The following is an 18,166-nucleotide window of genomic DNA, read 5'->3' on the forward strand; positions in this document are numbered from 1 at the left end:
TGGACTGATCTTTTCTGTCTTGAAAGGACCACAATGAATAGAACGTCAGGTTCGAGTGTTTCTAGCTCGAGTAGCCCAAGTCGAGGTCGGGGTCGGGATTGGGGCCGGGGACGAGGCTCTACCTCCAGGAAAGGACGCACTTCGGCACCTGGAAGCATCTTCAGTCTTTCTTCTAGACCTGGCTCCTTACTACGCTCGAGTCCCACCACTCGCAATTCGATGGCCAATGGCTTGGACATACCTGGATCGCCCCTTTCTCGAGAAGAAGAGAACCCACGAAGTAGCAGCGAGCCGGTGCAACATGAAATCGTTATGGCTATGGACATGAAAGACAATTCTACAATCGGATGCGCATACTTTTCCACTACAAACGGTATCCTTCAGGTGTCGGAGGACATCTGTACAGCTTCTTTAGACATCGCAGAGCAATTTCTTACCCATGCTCAACCGAGCAGTCTTCTTGTGTCGGCAAGATCTCCCACAAGTTTTTGGGACCACCTCGAGAAACTCACTACTCCAACAGGTAAGTGATTTCGCGTGTTGTCCTGATCGTAGGAATATTGACCGACGGTGAGCAAAGATAATTCAGGGGGCATTATCTTTCGAGGCTTGCAGTCCTCTGAATTCTCTATCGAAACAGCACAGGAACGGCTCGCAGGTCTTAACTCTCAAGCCTTGTTACCTACCGGTATTGTATTTTCGACGGGTGTTGATGATGCAACCAACGAAGAATCTATACCAGGGCATCCACAGCCTGAATCACAGGCGTTTCGGTCACTCCGCTATGGAGGCTGTATCAACATGAATAGTCCAGTCTCGGTGAGTTAAGCGCAGTTGTATATTGATAGCACTGACCCGACCCAGGTAGGATGCGTTGGTGCCTTGCTGGGTGACATTCTTCGTCGGAGATCTGCTGGGTTTCTCCCAGATGGTCAAGTAGCCGGCGTTCTATTCCGAGTCATTGACATTCGTATGTTCTCTCTCTCGTCTTATATGTACGTTGGTAGTGATACTCTCTTATCACTACAAATTCTACAGACTGAACTGCACCCCAACACTCAAGCATGGGGACCAGATACAACTCAGGGCAGTCCGAAAGAAAGTCTCTCCGTTTATGGTCTTTTTCATCACCTGGCTTGCACCCCCCAGGGTCGAGCAACATTACGTCAACTATTTCTCCGGCCCTCGTTGGAAATCGACGTTATCTCAGAAAGGCAACAGTCGATTGCAGTATTACTGCAGCCTGACAATGCCGACAAACTGCCACAACTAGTTTCAACTCTCCGTAAGCTTCGAAACTTACATGCTACATTCGCACAGCTCAGGAAAGGCATCGAATTTCCGTCTTCTGGGCAGTCTTTCGACAAGGGCGTATGGGGAACAATCCACAAGTTCACGACACAGGCCCTGACACTCAGAGAACTGATAGGATCCCTCAACGGTGGCTCCGAGGCGGTACTCTTCCAAAAAGTAGGTTACTCCATACAGCACAAGCTAGAAAGCCCGAGCTAAGACTTTTTACCAAGGTGATAGAGAGTCTCCAGCCAGCCAGCATGTTAGCTGTCGGAGACATGGTTAACAAAACAATTGACTTTGAGCAATCTAAAGCACGTCACCGGTCATCTGTAAAGGCTGGAATCGACCCTCAACTAGACGAGCTCAAAAGACAGTACGATGGCATGGGAAGTTTATTAACAGAAGTCGTCAACCACATACATCGCGAATTGCCAGAGTGGGCGTGTAAGCATGTCAAGTCTTGCGTGTTCTTACCTCAAATCGGGTTTCTCATAGCAGTGGAACCGAACCCTGCCACTGGAAACGGCTATTATGAGGGAGAAGGCACTTCTGCTGAAAGATGGGAGAAAATGTTCACTGCAGACGACATAGTATGCTACAAGAACAGTTACATGCGAGAGCTAGATGAAGAGTATGGAGACATGTACTGCCGGATTGGAGGTAATGTGCCCATTCCCGCTTTGATATCAGAAACTAAATATACACAGATCGAGAGGTAGAAATTATCCACCGACTGGCCAGCAGAGTGTTGGAGCGCGGAGAAGCTCTGCTTTTAGCATCGGACATGTGTGGGGAGTTTGATGCAATACTTGCGCTGGCTCTTGGTGCTGAGAAGTACAACTGGCGTGCACCACAGGTCGTGCAAGCAAGTGTAATTCATATTGATGAGGGCCGTCATCCTTTGCAGGAACTTGCTGTGCCAGCTTTTGTTCCCAACTCTTGCCACCTCTTTACAGGGTCCCAAGACACGGCCGAGGTGCAAGATGACTCGCCTCAAGCATTGATACTCACGGGTCCGAACCACTCGGGCAAGAGCGTGTATCTAAAACAAACGGCTATCATTGTATATCTTGCTCATATTGGCAGCTTTGTACCAGCTACTCAAGCCGTTATTGGGCTCACCGAGAGTATTCTCACATGTATTTCTCCCAGGGAGAGTATGACTGGGGGCGAGAGTGCGTTTGCCAGAGACATGAAGCAAGCTGCTCTATCGACAAGGGCCTCCACACCAAAAAGCCTCATCCTGATAGACGAATTCGGCAAGGGAACGAATGGTGACGACGGTGCTGGATTACTGGCCGCATTGCTGGACCACTACCTGTCACTTGGACCTGACTGTCCTCGCCTTCTTGCTGCCACACACTTTCACGAGATCTTCGAGAATAGCTATTTGAACCATCAGAGCGGCCTCCGAATCGCGCACATGGATGTAAGACTGGATTGGGAGGCGGCATTGTTAGACGATCAAGTCACTTATCTTTTCAGTCTTGAGCATGGCCACAGTACGTCAAGTTTTGGAGGCAGATGCGCAGCTCTGAATGGAGTACCTAGTGCCGTCGTCGATCGTGCTGAAAGTATCTCCCAGCTGCTTGCCCAGAACGAAGACTTAGGAGCAGTTTGTGCTGGCCTATCCCCACCAGAGACGGAACGGTTGGAGGAAGCAGAGGTGACAGCACGGCTGTTTCTAAACGAATCTTTCGGCGACGAAGATGAAGTGGAATCGAACGAGGGTGAAAATGGTACCAGAGATTCCATCGAGGATATATTGGAAGCCATAATCTCACCAAATACTTGAGCAGTTGCTGGTAGGGGTAATCTCACGTTAATTTCTGTGTGGGTGGAAGATCGACTTTGTACAAATGAGTTCAACTATCAGCTATTGTTCCTGCCTGATGTCAACTACCTATCATATAAAGTTGAGTTAAGCTGAAGGATGCATCGGACCATTCGAAGGCTACGCAGCAAGATACGTTACAGAAACGGTACGAACAACACGTTCTGTTGTCCTTGTGGTTGCTCTACAAGTGCTGCGGCGATGATATTGTTAACTATAGACCGCTATGCCCAAATAGTTATTGTCCATCAACTGTCATGAACCTTTCGGGATGAGAGTATTGGATTGTTAGGTATGGGGTTGAGCCACCCTTAACAAGCGGCTTACAAAAAAGCCTTTCTCATGGACACAATGCGTCTTTCATATGAGTTCACGAAGAGCAATTGAGTATATCTTGTGGGCCACAGTAAGGGGATGTTTGGTGAAAAAAAAAAAATAGTATGCAAATATATATAGTGTCGACCGTTTAATCCAGGTCCAATTGCAATCCTATATACAACATGATAAGCACGCTTCATAGCCCTCGAGAAATCAGATTGGGGCAATCATAATATGCTTCGTAAAATGGGTTTCGTCCACTCTTGGCGTCAAGTCAATGCTGTCTGTGTGAGCATCTCCTCAGGCCTGCCTCGTTCTGAAAGCATGAGCCGCAGGGTCAGAGGCAGATTTGAATACAGCCGACCCAACAGCTCATAATCCATATATGGTGGCCGTCTGTGATTTGCATCTCAGCGCCAACGACTTTTAGAGCAGTGCGTTGAGCAACGCAACACCTGCGCCAAGACTGACAAACCACAAGCCACGGCTGTTGGAGGACGAAGCATCGTTTCCATAATCCGAACAGTCGTCATTAGACACGTTGCCGCATGCACGGGAACTCAAGCTAGAACAGACAGCCGTTGCAGAGGAAGAACCCAAAGCCTGACCACCGCCCTCAACGGTGGTGCCTCCACCGCCAGGCACGACGATAGTCACACCATATTGACCTCCGTCTCCTAGATAGTTGACACACTGATCGTAGTTCTTCTCGCAAGCATCAACCGCTGATGTGCATGCAGCCTCGCTCTCGAAAGTGGCCGCGGCGTATGGGAAGGCGAAATATGAGTTCGGAACGTAGGATGGCGAAGCAGTTGCTGTGCCGGTGGCCGAAGCTGGAGCTGTACCTGTGCATACAGCGCTGTGAGGCGTTAGTCTCACCATTCATCGAAGTACACGCCCAGATATGAAATTGGACGATTATACTCACCCAGAGGGACAGCATGCTGGTTCGTCATCGGAATCAACAGCGCATGTTTGGCCGTTTTGGCAGCAAATGTCACGGAACCTCTCGCCAAGCTCTTCAGAGCACCGGAATGTGTTGGCGGGACATGAATCGTCCCGCTTGAAGATGACCGACGCAGGTGGAATGTAGGCGGGATAGTATGTCGCAGTCGCAGTCGCGGTCGCAGTTGCTGTCGCTAGTGCTGGCACCTCTGGGATATTCTGCGCAGATGTTGAGGCTGCGACAAAGCCGAGCAACAAGTACGAGCCATAACGAAACATGGTTGACAGGGCCTGCCAACACTGGCACAGACACAGGCACAGAGGACCTTGGGCAGGTAGGCAAAGTAAGGTATTGAGTTGGAGGCGGAGAGAGACTGAGCGCTTAAGCCGTTGTACTGCAGGTCAAATTGTTTTAAGCATGTGAGAAGCACAAGATGGAGGTTCGAACTTGTCAAAAGCAAACAAACCCCAATGAAATCCTGCCTTTAGACTAGGTAGGATATGGATGCTTCCTTGTAAACTTCCAAGCTTCTAGCAAGGGGTCCGGGATGATATCGGTCAGTGGGGTCGTCACTGAAGACTCGACCCAAGGGTTTCCATGTTTCCTTGGGCAACACGACAAGTACGAACATGGAAAGAAGCGTTGAGCTGGGGTTTAGACCAAGATCTGAATGATGTCATTGGTCAGCTTAGTTGGCTCAGCAACTTATGCTCCACTACTACATTATGCTACCAATAATGAATCAATTAGGTGAACTATTATATACGCCGGTATTTTATTAGTCTTCTTTCCCAAGTACCTATACGGGCAATTGAAGTTCATATGTACCTACAATCTTATAAGAAATCGTTGCTTTCATGTTCAGAACCTTAGGTACACGTCTGTCCTCAAAACCCTCGCACATGTGCAAGTATCTGTCGTAATCGCTCCAGCGCCTTTGTCTCCGATGCATCGTTAGAGCCTCGGGCTTTGGTCTGTTCAACTTCCTTTCGGGCCTCAGCTATCAACGGTTCCAAATCACCCCAAACATAATCGGTATACCCGTTGAGCACGTTGCCCCATTGCTGTAGCCAATTGCTTCTGGCTTCGTCGGTATCTTGTGTGCCTAGGTAGAGCTGTCGTTCAAGCTCTGCCTCGGCTCCTAGCTGGTTCAGAAAGTCAGGGTTGAAGTTTAATAAATCGTTCAACCCAGAGCCAGCAGATGTCGAGTTCGTAGGGAAGAGGGCTTCTCGAAGTTTGGCCGCTGCTTCTGGTGTAAGAGTTTCATCGTCCTCTTGGACACCAAGTAAAACTGCATCAAGTTCATCCGAGGGACCATCGAGTAGGTTGATTACGGCTGCACCATCTCGTTTTTCTTGATCAGAGACATCCTTTGACACTGATACATCTGTTGAACGGTGGTCATTTGGTGTGGGCTTATCATCGTAGTAGTCCAAGGTGGAGTCGGCACTGACAAAATCATCGAATGCTTGTGCTGAAACTCCAGAGTCCAAGTTTGCCTTTGAACGAAGTGTTTCCCCTTGAACAGAGGAGTGTAGTTTATGTGAAGATGCTTCTCCCGAACTTGATGTGATTCTGCTAATGTTGTTACTGCCGCTTGTGCTAGCTTTGGTCGCCGGCTGTTGGCCACTTAGAACTGGGCCAGTCCCAAAGGCATTCAGAGCTAGTCTGCCAGAGGCTTGGAGTCTGCCAGTGATTGTGCTTGACTCCTCGTCGTTTGTGTCTTTGCCTTTGCCTTTGCCTTTAGAATTCAGAGATGCGTTCTCATCTGTATGCGTTTCCAGTGGTGGTTGATTGTTATGGCTCATCTTGTCGCGGTAGCCTGAACGGATGCCTCTCAAGTGAATTTTAGTGGTACGGTATCTTTATAATGCGCTTTTGAGGGTATTTGAGATATGATATATATGTCAATGTTGGTCAGTAACTGAAGTTGAACCGGAGCACATGTCAAATCGGCCCCGGACGGATGAGCGGGTGCCGATCAGCTCGGCTTTTATGGTGGGCATCGGATGTCCCTGATGGGTTAAGCTCCGATGCCCCTCATGCACATAGATAAGGTAGCTCGATACATGGAAACGATCTGATTAAAGCTACAGCTCCTGTAACTTGCACCTTTACCCGGTTCAGAGCTGTTCAAACATTAGGCAAAGTACCTACATATCCTGGAAACTCTGAGCGTGGAACTGTTGATCTCATGAGTCCAACCACTTGTAAAGAACAGTAGTATGATTGTAGTCAGCACACTGACTTCGAAGACATAGACTGGGTGGTCGATTCTTTACAGTTTCGCTGCTACATAATTAAAAACCTAGATATTTATGTATATATACTGGCGAGAATAGGAACTGTAGCTTGGCCTAGATGGAGACTGAACTATGGCTAATAACAATATGCTCCTCAGGCCTTCTCAAGCTTGATACTGTACCTAGAAGCATAATATTAAGTCATCGATCTTGGGATGTTGGTGGCGTCAAGCCTCTAACTCAGGTGGGATTGCTCTGTACTGTTGAACAGCTTTAGCTTCGGTTCTCGACCCTACCTAGCTGTTCTGTGAGGTGTTGCTTTTACTCACGTCATGCCATCATGGGCACAAAACAAAACCACCATACACTGCCAACCCGAAGCCCAAAGGCGACAACGCGTCGGGTCGCTACCTTGCCTTGCTTCTATGCTAAGATAACCTACTAACCTACTAAGCTAAGGTATCTAGGTTAAGATCCACCCGTGTCCCCGTATCCATTCATTGCTCAACCGCCATCCAGTGGCAGTCAAGTTCAATTCCAAGCCCAAACCAAACCAGGTCATGCCAGGCCTGCCAGGTCAGACCAGACCAGACCAGAACAGACCAACCCAAAATCGAACTTGATCAAGGATCAAAGAAGCTTGACTCTGCCTTGCCTTGAGATAGTCCCTAGATATAGACCATATCTAGGTACAGTACAGTGCAGTACTGCACCTGGCAATTCGTTGCGTCACTTTCTATTTCATCACATATTCTGACCCCTGTTCTTTATGCTTTCATGGTGCGGAAAGCATCAGATTAGTGTTTATCTTTTCAACTCAATTAAACAAACTAGATACATAGGCAACCAAGTAGCCTAAACTTTTCCTTTCAAGCTCAATTGATCTTGGATATAGCATCATACGTGCCTTTGTCCGCCTCTATACCTCTCAAATATAGACCCCACCTCACATCATCACCACCACTTCAGTCAGTATCCGTAGATCTATAGATACCTCAACTACTTGTATATTGAGATAAAAACAACAAATGCAATGGGGGAGAAATCTTGCTGTCTACGGCACAGCATTGTATAGGCGCCTTACTAGGCGGTTCAGCTCGGGCAGCTCTACATCCATCGCCAGTGGAGAGGTAAACAGCCCGCATAGCGCATCCATAGCACAGACTCTAGTGAACCAGCTACCGCTACCGCTACCAACCTAAGGAGCCTTGCCCCTCCACTCACTGTCTCCTCCCTCATCTCTTTGGTTCGCTGTCTAGGCCGCCGCTTTTGTTTCTGCTTCTGCTCTTTCCGTCGCCCACGTCTACCTACCTATGTCTGCGTCTACGTCCACGTCCGCACCATCCCGTCATTACCGCTAGGTATTCTCTTCAGCCTTGGACACCTGCCGACCTTTCAACATCATACACATCCATCGTTGTCTAGACCTGAGCTCTCTCCAACTTTCTTCCCCCCATCAACTCAACTCATTTCGACCCGTCGACTTCACTCGACAGTAAATTATTTTTGGACCAACGTTCCTTTATAGACCACAGCGGCGATATCTTGCTAGACCCCACTGCGGCGCCGACAAAAAGACGATATCCAAAACGACACCACCGCCCTCCACCCACTCACTCAACCACCTTACCTTACCTTGCATTGCCTTGCCTTGCCTGACGCTATCCCGCCCACCGCAAGACTTGTCGTGTGCCGCTGTTCAAATCCCTTCGCGTCCTTACCTCTCGCTTCGTTCAAGTCGAGAGCTTTTATCGCCTCCAAACTCTCGACTCCGATCAATCCTCCCTCCCCTCCGTCTTGGCCCCGCCATTCCCACAGCTATCGAGTCTGACCTTTGCCTCCCTCGAACTCCAACCACAACCCCTCCTAATCCCCGCCCTCGCTGCTCGCCAAGATGGTTGATAGCGAAGCGAACTCACCTACGTGGAAGTTCACACAGTATGTTGGCTATTTTCTTTGGCTTCAAGCCTTTTATCTTACTGGGACGACCGATACTGAGCTCTTCTGCACAGGTGTTTTGGTGACAAGGGCGATGTCGAAGATATCACCGAGGGTATGTCATCACCGCTTGCCTCCTTGAAACCCGTTTCGTCGTCTTCTTATTCTAACCATCATTCTTGCTCTGGTACAGCCGACATTATCTCTACAGTTGAATTCGATCATACCGGAAACTATCTCGCTACTGGCGACAAGGGCGGTAGGGTAGTGCTTTTCGAACGAAACGAAACGGTACGTCACCATCCAACCAAGCCCTCGTGCATTGGCCACGACTGGCCTGGTGATTCTGTAGCATCGTTCTGATAGATTTGTGCAGAAAAAAACCTGCGAGTATAAGTTTCATACCGAATTTCAGTCTCACGAGCCCGAATTCGACTACCTAAAGTCACTCGAGATCGAGGAAAAGATCAATAAGATAAAGTGGTGCAGACGACAGAACGCCTCGCACTATCTGCTCTCTACCAACGACAAAACGATCAAGCTATGGAAGGTCTTTGAGAAGTCGCTCAAGGTCGTGGCCGAGAACAATCTCTCTCACGATGTTACGCCTGGAAGTATTGCTGGCGGTGGTGGCGCTCCTAAACCTCTACCTGCTCACCAATTCAAGAACGCTGCCGACCTGAAGCTACCTCGGCTCACGCACCATGACACAGTCGTCGCCGCCGTCCCACGCCGAACATACGCCAACGCACACGCTTATCACATCAACAGCATTTCAGTTAACAGTGACGGGGAGACCTTTATTAGCAGTGATGATCTACGAATCAACCTTTGGAACCTGAACATTCAGGATCAGAGCTTCAACATTGTTGATATCAAGCCCGCTAACATGGAAGAACTCACCGAAGTTATCACAGCTGCCGAATTCCATCCTATGAGCTGCAACTGGTTCATGTACGCAAGCTCCAAGGGTACTATCAAGCTTGCGGATATGCGAGAGAGCGCTCTGTGCGATCAGCACGCCAAACGTCTGTGGATCCTATTTGCGTTGACTTTCCTGCGCCTGGACACTTGCTAACCTGTTACTGCAGTATTTGAACAAGAAGAAGACCCTTCTTCGCGATCGTTCTTCTCCGAAATCATTTCTTCCATCTCTGATGTTCGATTCTCGCACGACGGCCGATACATTCTATCTCGTGACTACCTGACTGTCAAAATTTGGGATATCAACATGGAACGACAGCCTGTTAAGACGATACCGATTCACGAGCACCTCCGACCACGGTTGTGTGACACATATGAGAACGATAGCATTTTTGACAAATTCGAAGTCGTTTTCTCTGGCGACGCAAAGAATGTTATGACAGGAAGCTACAACAACAACTTCATGATCTATCCCTCAGACCCTGAGAAGGAGGTAGAGGTCGTTCTTCAGGCAGACAAGTCTGCTTTCAAGGCCAAGAAGGTCGGGGTACCCACACCAATCAACTCGTCGACGAGCCCGACAGCGACCAATGGCAAGAAGGGTGGCTCCAGAGCTGGCAGTCCAGGTGGTCAGGGCCAGCGAATGCGTAAGGAGACAGACGCGGACCAGATCGATTTTAACAAAAAGATTCTGCACATGAGCTGGCATCCGTTCGAGGACAGTATTGCGATTGCGGCCACAAACAATGTAAGTGAAGCCAAAAAGAACAGCTCTAAATTCTATAGAACTTACTGACACGGTGGAACAGCTATTTGTCTTCTCAGCACTTTAGACCATGATAGCGGCGTTCATCTCGTGGGCATTTTAGCGAAGAAGGGCGTGGCGGAAGTCGAAGCAGCAAGAGCATGGGTTGCCTCATCGTCACCAAAGGGATTGGCCTAGTTCTGCTCGGGCATGACATGTCATGCCAACGGTGCAGGGCATGATCGTGCGACCCGATGCAACTTACGATATTCAGAAGCGAAGCAGAGAGCGTCGACAGTGCATGACGCGAAGGCTTCGTGGAAGAGAACAAAGCTGTAGGGTGCCCTTGATGAGTCCGCCGATTCAGTAGCAAAGTCAGAAGTGAAGCAGCCGACCATTATCTACGAAGCGAGCGAATGAATGAGTGGGAGAAGCCACATGGGATGGAATTGAACGAATGCATGGATCGGCGTTGGGTCGCCACGTGTAGCAGAAACCACAAAGAGGAGAATTAAAGAAATGTCACCCATACCTGAGAAGTGATCAAAGTATAAACTGCACGCAAGCGTGATTAAGTGTTTGGCCTGTGGGTTCAAGGGAGAGATATATACGAAAGTACCTAGTTCAAGTTGATGCAGGGCAGAGTTCAAACCCAGTGCCATTACAGTCACTTTACTCCCAAGCCAATCTGAGGTCGACCCAAGCCTGCCTGTACTTGTAGAATCCCACGATACTTTTACATTGAACATGATACTTCCAGATGGAGCCATTATGTTGTACAATAGCATCCATATAGAAGTACTGGCGTTAGGTACCAAATTGGTTGGAAAGATATGATTTGGTTAAAGCCACTAACTAGCGCGGCGTATCCAGTACAAGCTCAGCTCGGTCAAGTCTGGTGGGCATGCAGGTACAACAGTACCCCTCAATTGATGCGGGTCAGTGCCGAGTCTTATCTGGTCTTTACCTTAGTAAACATCCTCCAGCTATCCATCCCTGCCTGTCTCACTCTCGTCACTTACTCTTGGCTCTCTTGCAACAATACCAAGGACAGAAGGGCAATTGGTACTAGTAAAATCTCATCCAGTCCAGTGGGTGTACCGTACGCTCGACTCAGCCGCTCCTTTTTTTGTTTTTCTGTTTTTGTCAGCAGAGCCGCTTGCTGAGGGATACGGCTTGTCGCTCCTTTTTTTCTCTTACTATTTACACGTCCCTGCTCCCATCCCACAGTTATGGCGACCGAAACCCCTTCTCATATCCTCCGTAAGAGGACAGCTGCCGCCGACATGACGGTCGTTGAGAACTCGGTCAGCCGCGACAGCGCCTTGCGAGAGTCGGCTAATGGGGACCTCGAGCGCGGTTCCGGATCTTCGATAGCGCAGCACATCGCCAAGCTAGTGGCTCATGATGTCGGACCCTCGTTACTTACAGTTGGTGTGATGTTGAGCTTGATCTTTGGAGGATGCTGCTCCAATGTACGTTATCACTTATCCGACCCCCCACCAAGGAGTTGTCTCACACAGAACTCGATCAAATATTAACTGACTTAGGTTTACGCTCTTGAGGCCATCGTTAAGTGAGTTTTCGACAATTGTTTGATAATTTCTGTTTGACCCAGCCAAGCCCGTGTAGCTGACTTGAATATCTATCTAGCTTTGAGCCCTCCAGTGGTATGGAACCTATCCCAGCGTTATGTTGCTTACAACAGCGCAGTGCAGCCAACTAACACATATATAGGAACCCTTCTGACATTTGTTCAATTCCTCTTTGTCGCTGTGACGGGTTTCATTGCACAGTTTGACACCAAAAGCAGGTTCTTTCTTACACCAAACAAGGTCCCCATCAGTCGCTGGATCTTCAACATTGTCCTCTTCTTTACTATCAATCTCTTGAACAATCATGCGTTCAGCTACGATATCTCCGTACCAGTTCATATAATCCTTCGATCTGGCGGAAGCATTACGACTATGGCGGCGGGTTACCTCTATGGCAAGCGATATACCCGAACCCAGGTAATCGCTGTCTTTCTCTTGACGCTCGGCGTCATCTTGGCCGCATGGTCTGATGCTCAAGCCAAGGTACGTTCTTCTATCTGTCTGATGGCAAGTCTATTACGGGACTAATTCCTATCAAACATTAGGGAACAAGTGAGAGTAGTGGCCGCCCAGCCTTCAGCACTGGACTCTTAATACTCTTTGTTGCTCAGGTTCTCTCTGCTATTATGGGACTTTACACTGAAGCAACCTACGCCAAGTACGGCCCTCAGTGGAAAGAAAACCTCTTTTACTCCCATGCGCTCTCTCTACCGCTGTTTCTGCCCTTTGCTCCCTCCATGCTTCGGACATTCTCTCATCTGATGACAAGCACTCCAATCCAGCTACCGGGGATGTTTGGTTCCGCAGTCGCCAAGATCTCGATTCCCAGCCAAATCGTTTTCCTCGTCATAAATGTCTTGACGCAGTACGCTTGTATTCGTGGTGTCAATCTGTTGGCCGCTGCATCAACGGCTCTCACCGTCACTATCGTTCTCAATATCCGAAAGCTTGTCAGTCTGCTTCTGAGCATCTGGTTGTTTGGAAATCAGCTGGCGCCCGGTACTCTACTCGGTGCCATCATAGTCTTCAGCGCTGGTGGACTGTATACAGTCGGGTCGCGTAAGAAAGTACCAGCCGAGAAGAACGCCCCTGCCAGAGATCACAAAGCAAGCTAAGAGAGTTTCTTTTTTACCGCTTCCATGCATAACACTGCTGCGACGAATTATACAAGGCTTAGATGGCGTATCTGGTTTGGGAAGATTCATTAGAATAAGAGAGGCGGGTCCGTCAATTCTGCTGGGCTCGTAGCCCATGAGAAGGTTGGGGTTGCAACTCGCGCTGTATACCAACAAGCAAGGAAAGCTGAAAGACTCATATGCGAAAAGTCTAGAATGTCCCTCTATACCGACTGCGATATTTTAATCGTTGCTGATCCCCATGATAAGGCCCGAAACCCGAGAGTAACCTTGCATGATGTACGTTTGGAAAATAGAATAGAAATTCCACAGGCATTCAGCCTTTGAGGTGTAATGAATGCCACTGACTGAAGGGATTTGATCAGGCGCTTCAACTTCGTGAATAGTCATGCAGAGGTGCGGTTAGATGGAGTATGTATACTGCAGCCACATTCATTATTCTTATCAACTTTCTTCATATTCAGTCTTGCTATGAGCTGGTCCAAGATTTGACCTGATTCATAGCACTTCGGTCACGTACCAGCTACCCTTAATACGAAAGCTTACTTCAAACAACATTGAGTATACGCTGGACTGCTACCTGTACAGGTCTCCAGGTTTCTGTTCAACGGAAGTTTTTAACCACACCTCGCCTTAACATATAATTCAGAAAAAGTTCTTACCCCTCGATGATCAATTTGGTTTACATTGTTGTAGAACCTGTCTGTCACTTATATGGCGTTTCATCAAGACCAGGGACTTGACCCGGTGCTGCGGGTACGGAAACAGACCTTGTTCGCGGGAGACCTCCCAGGTTCCGAATTGAGTGGAGCTGAATCATTGAGAAATGCATGTGTTCATGTTGCATCCTCTCCGTCGCATACTTATCCTGTAAGGCAAGGGTTAATGCTTCTACCAATGACCCTAATGTTTGTACTGCCCTATGCAATTACGCCCCTGTGTATGATCTCTGACGCTTCGCTTCATTTTCACCTGGTCGCACTCTGAGTACCTAGCCATACGTACCTCGCTCCATTAAAAGGGAAGAAAAATATCTGGAGAATTTGCATCACCTCCTCCATGTGGTAAGAGTCAATAGCAGTCAAGTTAGAAGTTCAATCCAGATACCTTTAGTAGATGCCTTAACGGGCCTAGTTCATTTCTACCTAACTTCTACCGACGCATTGTCCCACTATGATCCACTAGAAACCCTGGTGCGTCACACCGTCATACTGTACCTTCCCTAGGTTAGTACCTGGAGTTAGTCACTTATTGGTACCACCTCCATACCTCACCTCCACTATCATTCTCACGGGCTGTTGCGTTGCTTGCCATCGTCTCTTCTCTTACTGCGGGCAAGCTCTCAAGACCTAAGCAGCCCTTTCTAGACACCTGCCCAAGAAAGCTTCCGTTGTACCAGAATTGACAGTTCTTCTTCCTTCGAAAAAAAGCTTTGTTTCAAGGCTTGAAGCAAGGAATCGCCATGCCTGGTACGTAACTCACTGCTCGTCTTGCCCCTCCTCTGCTACGCCAATCTGATATCACGATGGACGACGACTGCAGAAACTGGAGAGTCCGCTGACCAAGCCAATGTTACAGGCGCTCCTATATTTGAAGAAAGCGAATCAACCGCACTCGATGTGCGAGCCAGGGAGTCAGATGAGGAGGTAGACGAAACTAGAGATGCTGGTGCAACCGGTCATGGCGCCTCGCACAAAGAGGCTGCATCTGATGCTGGCTCACATGCCGGCGACGATGCTGAGGAGCTCGAAGATGGCATGCTCCTCCGCGATTTGCCCAAGCGAACTACCTTTTATGATCCTGTCGCTGAGCGCCAGATGAGCCAAACCGACGCAAAATACTTCTACCACCGAAACAAGGCCGATGCGCGAAGCGGTGGTGGGGCTGGCATTCAGTCAATTCCTCAAAGTCCTTTTCTCGCTTCTGGTTCTCGTCCTGCGACTGAGTATGGTGCCGATTCTCTGGTCTTAGACTCGCGTGGTCGCCGAGTTGATTCTTTACCTCCAGGTCTGGAGATGCCAAATCCTGCCATTGACTCCTCGGGTTTCACTCAATCGCCCACAAAAGTAGAAACGCAGCATGCACCTTTTCCATCAAACGATTCTTCGGCATTTCCACATGCTAGTCAGGTGGCCCAAGACCCTCGACTTCCCGATGGATCCAGTAACGGCCTGCCTTCGGGTGGTCTCTTCGACACTGAGCCTCATATCACATCGGAATTGAGTGCAATCTCAAAGAACATCCAGAGGATCTTGGATCTCAGGCGCAAGTACATCGCGCTCTCTCACCAGGGTCCAGACGATAACCCAAGAGACGGTCCGGATTGGGAAATTTACCCCCCTCCACCTGAACCTGCATGGCAACAATCTTCAAGGCAAGCAACAAACGCCGCGGAGCATGTACCGGGCCAGGAGAACACTGGTGCGAACGGGGCCAAGACAGGATCCGAACCCGCATCCAAGGATGTGCCGCAGGATCACCATGAGAGCAAGCGATCGGCAAGAAGGCGAAAGCCAGGCCAGGATATCGGAGAAGATTTTGACATGGCGGATGTGTTGCCTCTGCCAGGGACTGATGGGCGTTCGTACAAGCTGGATGATAGCGGAGTCTACCAGGTCTTTGAGAACGATGATGCGCATGCGCCTGCGATCAAGGTCCCTACAATTAGGGAGTTCTACATGGATCTGGACGACATCCTGGATGTGTCATCCGATGGGCCCAGCAAAAGTTTTGCATTCCGACGTCTCCAGTACCTTGAGGGTAAATTCAACTTATATGTCCTTCTGAACGAGTACCAGGAGACAGCCGATAGCAAGAAGGTTCCTCACAGAGACTTCTATAATGTCCGAAAGGTTGACACTCACGTTCATCATTCTGCATGTATGAATCAGAAGCATCTGCTACGTTTCATCAAAAGTAAGATGAAGAAGTTTCCCAATGAAGTTGTCCTCTTTCGCGATGGGCGGCATCTCACTCTCGCCGAGGTCTTCGCTAGCATTAACTTGACTGCCTACGACCTGAGCATAGATACTTTGGATATGCATGTAAGACTCACTTCTGAACTGAAAAGGCATATCTTGGGGTTATCTACTAACATCATTAGGCTCACACTGATTCATTTCATCGGTTCGATAAGTTCAATCTAAAATACAACCCGGTTGGGGAATCTCGTCTCCGAACCATCTTCCTCAAGACGGATAATTTTATTCACGGCCGCTACCTTGCCGAGATTACCAAGGAGGTTATTTCTGATCTAGAATCAAGCAAGTACCAAATGGTAGAGTGGCGCATTTCCATCTACGGCAAATCTATAGATGAATGGGACAAGCTCGCCGCCTGGGTTGTCGACAACAAACTCTTCTCTCACAACGTTCGATGGCTCATTCAAATACCCCGCCTTTACGACGTCTACAAAGCCAGTGGTTTGATGGAGACGTTTGAACAGGTGGTTAAGAACGTTTTCCAGCCCCTTTTCGAAGTTACAAAGGACCCGTCAAGCCACCCAAAGTTACACATCTTCCTTCAACGAGTCATTGGATTTGACAGTGTCGACGATGAAAGCAAGGTGGAGCGCCGCTTATTCAAGAAGTTTCCTGTGCCCAAGGTCTGGGATACTAAGCAGAATCCTCCTTACAGTTACTGGATCTACTACCTCTATTCTAACCTGGTATCCTTGAACTATTGGCGTAGGAAGCGAGGATTCAATACACTTGTTCTACGACCTCACTGTGGAGAGGCTGGCGATAGCGAACACTTGGCTGTTGCAGCCCTGTGTTGCCACAGCATTAGTCACGGACTTCTCCTTCGCAAAGTGCCACTTCTCCAGTACATCTTTTACTTGGATCAGATCGGCATCGCCATGTCGCCATTGAGTAACAATGCTCTGTTCCTAGCATACGAACGAAATCCATTCCACCAGTACTTCAAGAGGGGACTCAACGTGTCTCTATCCACGGATGACCCTCTGCAATTCGCTTTCACCAAGGAACCCCTAATCGAGGAATATGCTGTTGCGGCGCAAATCTACAAGCTTAACTCAGTCGACATGTGTGAGTTGGCCAAGAATTCAGTCAAGCAAAGTGGCTATGAGCTGGCCATCAAAGAGCATTGGTTGGGACGTGGCTGTAACAAGCCAGGGAAAGAAGGAAACGCCATGGTCAAGACAAACGTTCCTGATCGCCGAGAAGAATTCCGTTACTTTACGTTGATGCAAGAACGAGATGTGTAAGTGCAACGCTCGAATACTTCCCCCTTTTTGCGACTTGTGTGAAGGTACTAACATGTAGGGTTTAGGTTATCCAAATATGTCACATATAATGCTGCGAGTGAGCCTTCGGCACAAACTGGTGGCAACGAAAACAAAATGTCAGAGTCAGTGGCATCCATGACTAGCCAGGCTGCTGGCACGGGTTTATCGACAGGCAGGGAGGCTGCGAACCCTGAGATGTCCCCACCGGCCGGCCATCAAATCACGAAGGTTGCGTCACAGATTGGATTGTCAGCTAGTAGAGACCAGGCGTGGCCCAGTGATGCCATGGCAGACCACCATCTTTCAGGAAGCGATCCGAGAATGTTTCCAGGCATTTTCACTCGGGGTCATCGTACTGGCAGCATGCGGAACCTGGCCCAAGCCGGTGATGACCGGGACATTGCAGACGATGTTTTCGGTCCAGAGACTTGATCTTGATTTCACACGGCTATGGTTGGATTATGCAGTGACTTTAGGGTACCATGAATAGACTAACTACCTTACTGATGTTGGCCTGATTGAAAGAATTGGACTGCTGGGTTGCATGAAAATACTTGTTTAGACAACGGTACCACGAAATTAGTAGTGCTGCCGTGCCGGGCATCATGCGCAGTTGAATCCCATCGAGATATCGGTTCGTTATGTTATATGTATAGGCGTGGAAATACCATTCTGTTTTATAGATTGTTCGGCTCGGATCTGGCACCTAGGGTTAAATCTTATGCTGCCCTCTTGGATATAGATGGTCATCATGGAATAAATCCTTTAATCAATACAGGAGTCTTTAAATTCAGGACTGGTTATCCAGCGGACATCAATTGAATGAACAATCGTTGTTCGAACCTGTACTCTGTAGCCTACGTCTCATCCTGAAGCTTGAACTTTGATGCAGGGTGCAGGGTGCAGGGTAGCAATCGTCAATTTTGGCACCCACTTCCAAGA

At 48.7% G+C, this 18,166-nt stretch overlaps 6 protein-coding genes across 6 annotated transcripts; 4 read left to right on the top strand and 2 right to left on the bottom strand.

Annotated features, from left to right (window-relative positions):
* Nucleotides 1–33: 33 nt before the first annotated feature.
* B0J16DRAFT_391440 (muts domain V-domain-containing protein) lies at nt 34–3,091 on the top strand (the record flags this gene model as incomplete). Its single annotated transcript, XM_046131935.1, has 5 exons — nt 34–523; nt 590–819; nt 865–1,470; nt 1,527–1,956; nt 2,004–3,091. 5 exons carry the CDS (start codon nt 34–36, stop codon nt 3,089–3,091), a joined length of 2,844 nt encoding a protein of 947 aa, XP_045989360.1.
* A 670-nt stretch (nt 3,092–3,761) lies between these two features.
* On the bottom strand, nt 3,762–5,097 carry B0J16DRAFT_27096 (uncharacterized protein). Its single transcript, XM_046123563.1, has 2 exons — nt 4,377–5,097; nt 3,762–4,307 (listed from the first exon to the last, which is right to left on the bottom strand). Exons 1-2 carry the CDS (start codon nt 4,670–4,672, stop codon nt 3,875–3,877), a joined length of 729 nt encoding a protein of 242 aa, XP_045989361.1. The 5' UTR covers nt 4,673–5,097; the 3' UTR covers nt 3,762–3,874.
* Nucleotides 5,043–6,347, bottom strand: B0J16DRAFT_27099 (uncharacterized protein). Its single transcript, XM_046123566.1, has one exon. It carries the CDS (start codon nt 6,200–6,202, stop codon nt 5,282–5,284), a length of 921 nt encoding a protein of 306 aa, XP_045989362.1. The 5' UTR covers nt 6,203–6,347; the 3' UTR covers nt 5,043–5,281.
* Nucleotides 6,348–8,185: 1,838 nt separating this feature from the next.
* On the top strand, nt 8,186–10,489 carry B0J16DRAFT_27115 (WD40-repeat-containing domain protein). Its single transcript, XM_046123569.1, has 6 exons — nt 8,186–8,575; nt 8,650–8,690; nt 8,769–8,866; nt 8,952–9,603; nt 9,667–10,247; nt 10,309–10,489. Exons 1-6 carry the CDS (start codon nt 8,532–8,534, stop codon nt 10,330–10,332), a joined length of 1,440 nt encoding a protein of 479 aa, XP_045989363.1. The 5' UTR covers nt 8,186–8,531; the 3' UTR covers nt 10,333–10,489.
* A 722-nt stretch (nt 10,490–11,211) lies between these two features.
* B0J16DRAFT_27124 (UAA transporter family-domain-containing protein) lies at nt 11,212–13,322 on the top strand. Its single transcript, XM_046123571.1, has 5 exons — nt 11,212–11,719; nt 11,795–11,820; nt 11,898–11,914; nt 11,982–12,322; nt 12,385–13,322. Exons 1-5 carry the CDS (start codon nt 11,477–11,479, stop codon nt 12,952–12,954), a joined length of 1,197 nt encoding a protein of 398 aa, XP_045989364.1. The 5' UTR covers nt 11,212–11,476; the 3' UTR covers nt 12,955–13,322.
* A 914-nt stretch (nt 13,323–14,236) lies between these two features.
* Nucleotides 14,237–18,066, top strand: B0J16DRAFT_359871 (uncharacterized protein). The gene is made up of 4 exons (XM_046129667.1): nt 14,237–14,444; nt 14,554–16,019; nt 16,079–17,199; nt 17,269–18,066. The coding sequence occupies exons 1-4, from the start codon at nt 14,438–14,440 to the stop codon at nt 17,654–17,656; spliced, it is 2,982 nt and encodes a 993-aa protein (XP_045989365.1). The 5' UTR covers nt 14,237–14,437; the 3' UTR covers nt 17,657–18,066.
* Nucleotides 18,067–18,166: the final 100 nt, after the last annotated feature.

This window comes from Fusarium flagelliforme (genome assembly GCF_020744385.1).
Source record: "Fusarium flagelliforme strain FIESC 12 MPI-CAGE-AA-0113 chromosome Unknown B0J16scaffold_1, whole genome shotgun sequence".
Classification (NCBI taxonomy): Eukaryota; Fungi; Ascomycota; class Sordariomycetes; order Hypocreales; family Nectriaceae; genus Fusarium; species Fusarium flagelliforme.

What these genes read in the sequence shown, in the direction of transcription:
- B0J16DRAFT_359871 (XM_046129667.1), top strand. An exon ending in TAGATACTTTGGATATGCAT is followed by an intron (nt 16,020 to 16,078) that starts GTAAGACTCACT and finishes TAACATCATTAG; the next exon opens with GCTCACACTGATTCATTTCA. An exon ending in TTGATGCAAGAACGAGATGT is followed by an intron (nt 17,200 to 17,268) that starts GTAAGTGCAACG and finishes TGTAGGGTTTAG; the next exon opens with GTTATCCAAATATGTCACAT.
- B0J16DRAFT_27099 (XM_046123566.1), bottom strand. Translation starts at nt 6,202, where the DNA reads ATGAGCCATAACAATCAACCACCACTGGAAACGCATACAGATGAGAAC.
- B0J16DRAFT_27115 (XM_046123569.1), top strand. Translation starts at nt 8,532, where the DNA reads ATGGTTGATAGCGAAGCGAACTCACCTACGTGGAAGTTCACACA. An exon ending in CCTACGTGGAAGTTCACACA is followed by an intron (nt 8,576 to 8,649) that starts GTATGTTGGCTA and finishes TCTTCTGCACAG; the next exon opens with GTGTTTTGGTGACAAGGGCG. An exon ending in CGATTGCGGCCACAAACAAT is followed by an intron (nt 10,248 to 10,308) that starts GTAAGTGAAGCC and finishes ACGGTGGAACAG; the next exon opens with CTATTTGTCTTCTCAGCACT.
- B0J16DRAFT_27124 (XM_046123571.1), top strand. Translation starts at nt 11,477, where the DNA reads ATGGCGACCGAAACCCCTTCTCATATCCTCCGTAAGAGGACAGCTGCC. An exon ending in TTGGAGGATGCTGCTCCAAT is followed by an intron (nt 11,720 to 11,794) that starts GTACGTTATCAC and finishes TAACTGACTTAG; the next exon opens with GTTTACGCTCTTGAGGCCAT. An exon ending in GGTCTGATGCTCAAGCCAAG is followed by an intron (nt 12,323 to 12,384) that starts GTACGTTCTTCT and finishes ATCAAACATTAG; the next exon opens with GGAACAAGTGAGAGTAGTGG.
- B0J16DRAFT_27096 (XM_046123563.1), bottom strand. Translation starts at nt 4,672, where the DNA reads ATGTTTCGTTATGGCTCGTACTTGTTGCTCGGCTTTGTCGCAGCCTCA. An exon ending in CCAGCATGCTGTCCCTCTGG is followed by an intron (nt 4,308 to 4,376) that starts GTGAGTATAATC and finishes AACGCCTCACAG; the next exon opens with CGCTGTATGCACAGGTACAG.